Source organism: Plectropomus leopardus, chromosome 9 (assembly GCF_026936395.1).
Source record: "Plectropomus leopardus strain MGB_pleo_1.0 chromosome 9, ASM2693639v1, whole genome shotgun sequence".
Classification (NCBI taxonomy): Eukaryota; Metazoa; Chordata; class Actinopteri; order Perciformes; family Serranidae; genus Plectropomus; species Plectropomus leopardus.
The window spans coordinates 6,492,221-6,503,226 of record NC_142184.1 but is presented as its reverse complement, the minus strand read 5'-3'; the positions used below and the strand labels follow the sequence as shown (position 1 = coordinate 6,503,226).

The 11,006-nt window shown below is 41.3% G+C and overlaps 1 protein-coding gene across 1 annotated transcript; it reads right to left on the bottom strand.

Annotated features, from left to right (window-relative positions):
* Positions 1–6,590: 6,590 nt before the first annotated feature.
* Positions 6,591–8,786, bottom strand: fam43b (family with sequence similarity 43 member B). The gene has a single exon (XM_042492234.2). It carries the CDS (start codon positions 8,612–8,614, stop codon positions 7,634–7,636), a length of 981 nt encoding a protein of 326 aa, XP_042348168.1. The 5' UTR covers positions 8,615–8,786; the 3' UTR covers positions 6,591–7,633.
* Between the last annotated feature and the right edge of the window lie 2,220 nt (positions 8,787–11,006).

The window sequence follows — 11,006 nt, the reverse complement described above, 5'->3', positions numbered from 1 at the left end:
ACCTGAGCTTCATCTGCCAGCACACCTGTCCCTCATTCCCCCAATCAGTCCATCAAATCAGCCTCCATGCTGAGCTCCAGCTATTTTTCCTGCCTGTTAATCTGTTTTGCCAGAACATTTTTTGACCAGAGCTTGTTTTTGGACCTTTGACAATAGTTTAGGTTTTGAGATAAGTATAATGACTGCTCATCTGAATCACTTTGTCCTAAGTCTGTTTTTGGGTTCACCTGAGGCACTTGGTACAAGTATTGATCTTTTTATCTGAGTCTTTCTAGGAAAGTCAATTAGCATATCTTTTAAAATATCAAACTACTTCTTCAAAATCCCATATAATTATACAAGAAATACAAAATCTCTTTACTTTTCAATCCAAATCTGTGTTTTTCTGTGAGCACTGCTGATGTCAGGATGTAATTGCAGCATATATCACAGGTGTCAAACAAGGTCGATGCAGCGTGTAACCAGATCCCACTGTTACAACCAGTGAAGCGGCTGACGCACAACAAACACAAAACAATTTAAGCAGACCCCCGCAAGGACAGAGGCAGCACCGTCTCCAACTGGTGCCATAAAAGGACGCTATGGTGCTCCCAGCTTATTGATTTCATAATTAGTCTGTTTAATGGCTCTCTGGTGGCGTCAGGGGACAACAGATACGTGCAACCTTTCTGCAATCCTTCCAAACTGTAGCCTGTGGTAGAAAGACATCAGGTGGTGTGTGATGGCTTATTAAATTTCCCCTTGTAGGTTTTATAAGATTACCTGCTCTTGTATGCGTAACATAATTACCAAAAAGCCGTTTTTTCCAATTTTGCAAATAGTAATTTAAACAGGTGTAATTGTGGAAAAGGGTTCGTTTTCAATAAACTCAGCTGCAAAAAAAAAAGGAGTGCAGGGATGAGCAGTGAAGCTGACTGAGACACTGTTCAAGGCTGTAGGATTTGTTTCACCGCCATAAATTTATCTGCAGCCTTTGCCTTGCTGCGAAAAAAACATGCACTGTTCCAGGGAGACAAGAGACGGCTCTGCTTATTCACTCTATTTTTATTCGCCTTTCTGGACACCATTATTAAGCAAAATGCATCCACACATTTCCCGCGGCATGATTTTTCATCTTTTTCCTCCTCCTTGACAATTTGGCATTACTTTTTATGTTTTTTTATGGGATGAAACCATAAATGTTTTATGACAGTAACTAATCCCTGATTCTCATGAGTTAGTCAGCTGTGTAGTTATGCTCACTGGCACTCGTTTTTTTTTATTTTTATGCAGGAGTCTTTACGCTCAACTGGAACATTTGTGGCCCCAGGAGATTATTTGACAACTTAGTCTAATGAATTCTCACTCACTTTAACACCATGAGGAGAAGTTTGAACAGATGATGTTCAAGTTTTTCAATCAAACCAAATGTGCATCTGAGTGCGGTTTTGTTGTTTGTACCAACAGAGAGATCCTCCTCCTCCGTCTCAGGACGATTTTGACGGTGCAGCAAAACACAGGGCACCTCATTTGCAAATTGCCAGGTGTGCAACTTCTTTTTCTGAGAATATACTATAAGATATGTATGAGATGGAAAACGATGCTTGTTAGCTTTGATAGTCTGATCATTTGAACTTGTAACTCTAACTCAAGTTTTCTCCTTCGTCTGTAAAATGATCGGAGCATGAAATAATGGAAGAAATTGAGACTGTCCAACCAAGGAGAATGACAGCAGCGGTCGTGGAGTCAAGTGCCCCAAAATAGCATATGTAATGTCAGGTGACAGGATTAAATAGCCCTGTTCAAGACTGGCTGACTGCACCCGAGATAATCTTGGGTGGTTTTTTTGAAGAGCTCAGAGAGGTGGCTGTATGCCTGTCTTTAAAGAAGGTGGGGGAGGTTAACTAGATGCACATTTGCAAAACCAGCCACTTTTTCCTCGTCCTTGAAGACCTTTCTGTTGCAAAACCAAAAAGTACAGTGTGATAACATTTGAGATCAAGCAGAAATCCTACCTTTGTGTGATTTGTTGGAGTTTGTTTTTTGATGTAAATTGAGCTCACTGTTGCCCCATATGGCCATCAGGGGCAGTAATGGCTCCACTTAATTGGGAAATTTCTATTTTTCCAAATCTATTTTAAGTTTTACAAGAGAAAAGACTTAAAGAAAAACTGGTTTGTTGACTAAAGTATACTTGGTAACTTGCCCACCTCCATAAAGAGCATCACACAGCTGCTTAAGCTTTTTTGTCGGACCTCTCACGATGGGTCTAAATTTTAGGCCTATGGAGAGACAAAGGCAGCACAATAAAATACTGGCGACAGAGGTCCCCAAACCTTAAAGCGACAGTTGATCCAAAAATGAAAATGCGGTCATTATCTACTCACCCTCCTGCTTATGGAAAGTTGGGTGAAGTTTTACAGTCCATAAAACACTGCCAGATTTTCACAGGGAAAAGGCGATGCACTAATCTCCCAAACAACTGAAATGTTGTCTTGGATTCAAATGTTAAAAAAATACATAATAAAACCATAAAATGTTTCCATACTGCTCATCCAAAGAAATCTAAGTGTCTTGAAGCCAGACGTGTCAAGGTGTTTTGAAAAATGTTACTGGCACCATATTTCATGTATGTGCACTTGCACGATTGCCAGTAATGTTTTTCAAAACAACTTGGCATGTTGGGCTTCAGGATACTTGGATTACTTTGGATGAGCAGTACGGAGACATTTTTTTTGTTTTATAATGTATTTTTTAACATTCGAATCCTGGTCACGATTTGCTTCAAATGGGTGTGAGTTAAGTGCAACGTCTTTTGCCCTGTGTTTTGTGGACAGTAAAACTTCATCCGACTTTCCATCGGCATGAGGTTGAGTAGACGACTGAATTTAAATTTTTGGGTGAATTATCCCTTTAAAGCTGCAACATGTAATACTTGGCCACATCCTCCAAACAAATGGAGGACAACATTTCACTTTTTAGAGGAAGCAGAAGAGAAATAAGGTAAATGTTATAAGGAGTAAATTGCTCGTACATTCAGCAGCAGAGACTCAAACACTCTTAAAAACGTCTCATCACTGTTTATCTCTCTCTGTACTGAGACTCATTGATCCACGGCGTCCTCCCTCTCTGCCGTCCGCTCACAGAAACTGCTCAACCCTTTTTTTGTGTGTGTATCAATTATCACTGGAACAAACCGGACTGCCACCTGCTGCCAGCTGCTCTCGGGCACAACATTGTGTTCCTCCGCTCCCACTCGTCGTGATGGAGACGAGCCGGCCTCCAGCGCTGTCACTCATCTCCCCGTGTTTGCTTCACAGACGCTGCATTGGGATAAAAAGGCCTTTGAACAGCTGTGCGCAGGCAGAAGCAGCTTTTTGGGGTCTTTAAAGACGCCCTGCTGTAAAATGGCACAGCACGGTTACACAATATGTGATACTTGACATGCCAGCGTGTGCCACGTCTGATTAGATCTCGTGTTCTTTAAGAGCGTCTCCTGTGGCTGATGATGTGACAAAATACAAGCTTTGGATCCGGGCTTGAGTCCTTGTTATTCTGGAAGACGACTGTGATAAAGCCCAGCGTGCACCTCACTGCTGCCATCTGCTCCCTCTCTTCTGCTCGCCTGACAAGAGTCATGTTTACATGAAAGCACAGTGGCTCCTCTGTTAACCACGCCATGTTGACATAGCACTGGCAGCATGTCGGACGCAAGGCATGAATCTCAGTTAGCAAACACTTTTACTTTATCACCTTGTGCACAGTGTTTGTGACTTTATATATGCAAAAGAGGAGCTTGTCGAACTGTCTGGAGATTAAAATGCGGGGAAATATAATAAAGCAATAAAAATGGCTTCTGTTAGTATTCACAAAGTGCAGCTATCCTTGCCACCAGAGGATTTGTAGCAAGGACACGGAAATCCTTTATTATCTATGTGCTGACATTAGATCCTGTTGTTTTTCAGAGGTGGTTTATTACTGGAAAAGAAAAAAATATTGATTTTAAAGGTTTCAGCTGAATGTATCCCCTTAGAGCAATTCATCTCGGTAATATAATACAACTGAAAATCATACGGTTTTCTGTTACATCAACAGAGCTGCACCTTGTCCTATTCAAAAGCTGAATTCTTAATGAGGACTCTCCGCTGCCAAATCAAACAGCTCTCATGTTGTTGTGTAAGACAATTAAACTGAATTTCTGAACAGTTTTGGCTTCGATCACTTCACAGTGCATCAATATATTTATGGCTGTTAAATTATATATTATGACGATATAATGTGGGAAATATTAAAGGTCCCGTGTGTAAGATTTAGGGGGATTTAAGGGGCATTTAGTGGCATCTAGCGATTGGATTGCAACAAGCTGAAACTTTCTTTTCACTGTTCACAAGGTTTTTACTGTGAGTTGAATTATCTGCAGATTTCTCTTTCTCTCCAGAAATATGAATAAATAAATAATAATAACAGTTATTATAATACTAATGGACAAGGTGATTTAAACTGGTAATAATCCTGAATAACGCAGTTTCACATTACAAATCAGTGTTTCCCCTACACTGGCCAGTGGCTCAGCATATGCAAATATGTGCTCACTTTTTTCTCTGATAAATTAAGATCCAGATATTCAGGAGATTTTAACCAATATCTCAATTATCTACAGAGGTCTCCTCCTCTCTAAAACAAGCTGACCAGGTGATTTAAACCTGTAAAAACACTGAATAACAGAGTTTATGTTACAAATTAGAGACTGTGTTTACATGTACAAAATAGTCTGCTTTTGCTCCTCTTATGAAAAAGACAATATTCCCACTGAGCTGTTTACACGGCTAATGAAAATTAATATTCCACCATTATTCCTGTTAACATGCAGCCGTGCATACTCTAATTAACGTGCCCTAACACGTTGTTTATCACATCAAAATACAGAAAAGTGCAACAGCTTGAACTGCTTGTTACTTTGCTTTTTTGCATCGAAATTGCATTTTTTTCAAGGTTTCCTACAGTTGTTGGACCGTACAAACACAGCCTGCCTTTTTCAGTCCTTTAACCACCTTGAAAATGTTGATGTCGCGGCATCTGCACATCCAAAAACCTGTTTTATCCCTGTCTCTCATGAAGTTTAAGATTAGGGATGTTTCTTCTTACAACCAGAAATGTGGAATTTTCTTTGGGAGCATGCATCTCTCCGTAAGCCTGCAAACTGTTGGCGAGTTGGTTTGTGTACAGTCTATCTATGGAACGATCAAGAGACCATACAATGTAAACTGCAGTAAAAACCCCAGTTGAGAGGCATATCTCAAATAAACTGCATGCATATATACAAATACTACTCCTCAACCCAGAATATCTCACATGGATTAATCAGTAAATGCTAAACTCCGAATGAGTTGACAGGATATGCTGTTTATATGACCTGCACGAAAGTCAGAAAACTGTCATATTTGAAATGAAAGTGGAATATTAGTGTGCATGTAAACATAGCTGGTGTTTTTCTGATACTGTTTGACATGTCACAGATGGGCTGCCCAGCAATGCACTTTTTTTCTCTTAAGATCCAGACATTAAGGAGGTTTTTAGCTGAATTATCAGCAGTGGTTTGTTCCTCTCCAAATCAAACAGAAGTGTTAATAAAAGATGTTAAAAACACAGAATAACGCAGTTTCGCCCTAAAGAATCTATGTTTTTCCAGCATGTTGTGGAGGGGCTCCTAATTACAGTGGCGGATGTGAAACCTCGATTGGCCCCATCTGGGGTGTTTTGTTTGTCCGTTTTGGGCTACTGTACAAACATGGCGGTGCAACATGACGCTCTCCAAAGATGAGGACCAGTTTCCTATGTAGATATTTACAGCTCATTCTTAGGTAACAAAATCACAAGTCTTAGTTTTTAGGTAATTATACATGAAAGAAAACATACTTATTAGAATATATACTATTGTTGCAAATATATCCCTCTAAATCCTTCACACTGGACCTTTAAATTCATTTAGATCAAAGACAGAGATGCTGATGATTGCAAAGCATCCAACATGCTTCAGTTATAAATGTTTCACTGTCGTCACTTGCTGTTTGTGTGCGATTCCAGGAAAAGATTTTAAAGAGTCTGTCATCACCAAAATGGCTGATGTTTGCAGTAAAATGGTTGATGGGTGAGTCAACTTCCTGGTCCCCGTTTTGGATCACTCGCTCCTGTCAGGCACTGACAGCCCGTCCTGCCGAGGCAGGTGCTTTATGTTCATTTCCTGAACAATTCAATCCGCTGATTAATTGCTCTCCCTCAGAGTTAAAAAAAAAAAAAAAAGGCCGAGAAGCCAGTACAAGGCCTGCAGAAATGTATCATCCACATCTAATGGGACTGACTGGAAGTTAAAGTTATCTTTTCTTGTAGCCAAAAAAATATTCACATATTCATAGTTTTATAGCTCAAGAGGCAGATTATGTTGGTGTAAATACGTTGTGTTTTTCTCTTTGAAGCGTGGGTCAGACCTATTTTCACATCAGAAATATGCTAATGCACACTAGTGGAATGCAAAAATTGTTGGATTCATTTGAATAATCTCCATGAAAACATCTAGAAATACCTTCCCTTTGGATTCAAGGAGGAAACCCAAGTGAGGGCAATTTTTATTCATCGTATCTGGAAAATAAATAGCTTCATCTCATAGTAATCACAATGCATCTTTAGATGGTTCTACAGATATTATCAAGAGGAAAAGTCATATTCAAAACAGTTTGTGTTAAATCTTAAGGGTCCATCTGCATTTTTGCAAGGGCTCACGTGGAAAAACTGCAATAGCAAAACTCGGATAAAAAGAGCACAGAGATGGCGTGTTGAGATTTGTTTTTGTTGTTTTGGCAAACCAGGTGACACTGCGATAGGTCTATGATTAAAAAATGCATTACAGTAATTAGACATTGCTGCATTTTGTCCTCTGCCACACATTTATCACAGTGTTCATTTTAAAAGCATCAAAGATGTCACATGAAAAAAGACAAAAGCTGAGCACGGAAAGGTTACTGCTGACATGTCATGCATAAATGATAAGGACTGTAACAAATGACAGCAATAAACATGTCGACTCAATGGCTTGCTTCCTAAATTACAGCCTTATTCATTAGTTGGCCGTGGTCATTAGTAAAACCGTAATAAACTTCTTCATCACTCGGAAAGGTCAGAACAATTTCAGTGAAGATTGTCGTATTAGAAAAAAAACTACACAAATTTACAAAGAACCTCCCTGAAAAAATATTACAAGTCGCTCCAAAAAATGTCCCTGCTGGCAAACACGGCGTCAATTATACTCACAAAAATAAGAGGACTAATAAACTCATCCTGCTTGGTGCTGTGACCCAGTGATCTCTCACGCTTCTCTGTCCTCGTTCGTCATTGTGCTATCGTTAGTCTGTGCATCACCAGCCCTCTTTGTAAACACGCAGTTTCACAAACTGCTACAGTCAAGCCAGCATCTGAGCCATCTGGCCAGGAGAGAAACTACTCCCACAGATCGATCCTTCGCTTTTTCTCCGTCACTCGGTAGTAGGAGAAGTTTCTGGTAAACACTTCACGTTACATGGACGGGGCAGGAGGGAGCCTGAGAGGGGTACCGAGGAAGGGCGAAGAGAGGAATGTGTCGTTGCAGAATTCTTGATTGCTGTCACACCAGAGAGGTTATAAATGTAAACGTGTTGTTGTTGCTGTCGCTGACAAAGTTGATTTGGCACTGCTCCAGTCTGGCAATATCCCCGATGTCCAGCTCTGATAATAACTGAGTCGGGTCTGTGTTTGTAGTTAAAACCTTTTTCTCCTGCTGCTCCTCTGGTTCTTCCATCTCCTGCTTCTCCTCTTCCTCCTCCTCTTCTTCTTCCTCTTCCTCTGTGATGGAGCACAGGCGGGTGGCGCTCCCGGGGTTCTCAGCAGGCGGTCTGTAGTGGCACTGCCCGTTCAGCAGCCTCCTCAGAGGCATCAGGGGCACCGCTTCCTCGCCCAGGAGCTGCTGCTGGCAGTGCCGGAAGTCGCTCTGACGCTTCAGACGCTTGAACTCGCTGAAGGCGGAGGTGGCGTTCTGGTAGAGGCTGTGGGCGATCGCCTGGGCCTTTTCGGACTTGCTCACCAGGACAGCGTGACACCGGAGCACCACGGCCATGTTCTTGACCTGGTGCCTGTAGATCCAAGCTAGGATCTTTGGCCGGCACGGGTCAGCGCCGCAGTAGGTGATTCTGTTCAGAGAGTAAAGATGGATTGGTTTCTTTTTTCCGGATTTGTCAGCACTCATCCGGATCCCTTGTGGACCAACTGTTAACCTCATCTTGACGCTCTGGTCCCCGTAGTTGCTCCTCGCCCAGATCTTGGCCACCGCCTCCTGGGTGCAGCCGTCTCCCTTTGCCGTGATGGTGACCACACTCCCCAGGTAGCGCACATTGTAAACCGGCTCCTCTTTGTTCAGTTCCACCTTTTGGCGTTTGGTGTGGAAGATGTTGCCCACCCAGTCGAAGGGGCAGTCGGGCAGCAAGTCCGGACAGGAGCGCAGGAGGGAAGAGAGGATGGAGTGATAGGTCAGCCCGGTCCCGAGGCTCTTGGGTTTACTCTTTGCCTCATCCTCCACAAGAACAAACTTATTCCTTCTCCAGGGCAGCATGGCGTGGGAGGAGTTGGAGCGAGTGAGCTCCTTCTGCCGCTGTGTCTTGCTCTTCTCAGCTCAGGCAAAAAGAAGACAGTGTGTTCGGAGAGAGAGCAGAGAGAAGCTGCTTCAAAAAGCACAGAGCAGAGACTGAGAGCTACGAGCCTCAGCCAGCCTGTTCCCCCGCTCGCTCCTCCTTCCTCTCCTCCTCCTCCTCCTCCTCCTTCTCCTCTGTTGTCTGCATCATGCAGCGCTGATCAGTGCAGGAGCCTCAGCCCGGCACTCAGGCACTGTCAACCCCCTCCCTGCTTCGTTGTTTTGCTTCCAAATGGCACCCTACCAAAGCGATATTTATCCGTCCAGCTTTGCACTGAGGTATCACTGTATTTATGTCTATTGTAAACTTGAAGAAGACCGCCTAGTTACTTCGAGGGGGGGACTTATGTGACTTGTTCATTCTCTTGTAAAAGTCAGTCAGGTCCATAGAATGAAAGTAATCATTCATGTTTAGTGTGATGTTTAAATGCAGATTGATCTTGTTAACATCAGGATAAAAGAAAATTGGATCCTACGCATTAAAATCGCAACCGTGAAACGCTCTCAAATCAATCCATCTGTCTTTTAAACACTGACTAAAATTGTACAACAATTAAAAGTCTATGCAGTGATACTCAACTTACAATCTTCAGGCCAAATCTGGCTCCTGATGGGGTGCCATGTGCCCCCCCAACCATTTTCTAATTCACAATAAAGATAGTAATTCACACTGGGAATTTTTATGTATTTCTATACATAGGATGCTCAAGTGGATAAATTAGTATCAAATTAGAGCTTGTTTATCAAAAAAAGTGCCAGTGGAGAATCCCCCACACACCCCGACAGAGGTCCGAGCTAAACCCCTAATGTCCTGTAATCTTAGAACATCCTAAAATCCCAGAAACGTCCAAAAATCTGAGAAATGTCCTAAAATGCAAGAAATGTTCAAAAATCCTGAAAGTGTCCCTAAAATCTGAGAAGTGTCCAAAATGTGAGAAATAAGCTAAAATCCTAGATATGTCCTGAAATCTTAGAAATGTCCTAAAATCCTGGAAATGTCCTTAAGTCTTTCAAATGTCCTAAAATCTCAAAAACATCTTAAAATCCTAGGAACATGTATGGGGCTGATGCCACTGGTCCCTGGCCTCCCATCATTTTGTAAAAGTGGCCCTCAGGCAAAGCAAATTGAGTATCCCTGGTCTACACAGTCTTCTATATGCTGCAAAATGTTTGTTTACATCAGCAGTTTTGAAGTATGATTAGGCTACTTGAGAAACAGACAGAATTTCAACACAAACTTTATAAATATGTATGTATAAATATATTATGGATTGGATTATAAACTGCCATTAGTCTGATATTATTAATTAATTCAACAGCAACTCAAAGGAAGAGCAAGTTTCTGGAATTAAAAATAGTTTGTAAGCACTTGCATCTAAAGATTCAGAGGATGAGACATAAATTATGCATCTGACTGAAATCCCAGTATAGTTGTAGCTGAAAATGTGATTTATATTCTACACAGTGCAATTTATTACTAATTGCGTGTCAGCTCTTGAAGTGAGGTGATGAAGCAAAATAATGTATAAACTCTCAACCCTTGGTTCTGTAAAATGTGTTTATTCTAATTTGTTTTGGAAATTACATTTGTATTAATGGGAGAGCAGGACTTTGACAGTAGACTGGAGTTTGTATAATGAGTGCGGTCAGGTACAGTTCTGGAAAAGATAGTTGTTATAGTGGAATGTAGGAAAATGATCTAATTTGTACTCATCACATTTTGATGCTTGGGTGGAGGGCTTTTGCATTGTGTATTGACACAGAAGGTGTTGGTGGTTAGGTTCAGGCTTTTTTCATGCACTGTTTGTATGTATACCTACAAAAGTAATGCAATACAATTCGTCAATAACCTAGGAAAATAGGTTGATAGAAGTAAAGAAGGAAGTAGAATAAAGACCAAAAATCCACAGGTTGAGGCGGTGGATGGGTTAAACTTTTTCCCTCAGGAGATAATATGAAACAAAGTGAACTTTCTGTTATTTTAAGCTACAGTGTGCCATGTTTCTTCTCCTAAACCTAACCTAGGTAACTATGGTAACTACGTATAAGATTTTATACACACCCCTGTATGAAAATAAGGCAGTTATGATTGGGGAAAGATCGTGGTTGAAGTTAGTAACATTGGTTGACTCCCATGACTAAATATTGACGTTACAAAATAATGACTTTTATTTTGACAGGGGACACAAAGATTGGTCTCCTAGTGCTAAGTCCTGTGCTTGTTTGACCTGCTCACCTCGCCTCCCGCCTGCACTAATCACATTTTTGCAAACTTTATACTATGTCTGTTGCTCTAAACATCTAGTAATGATGT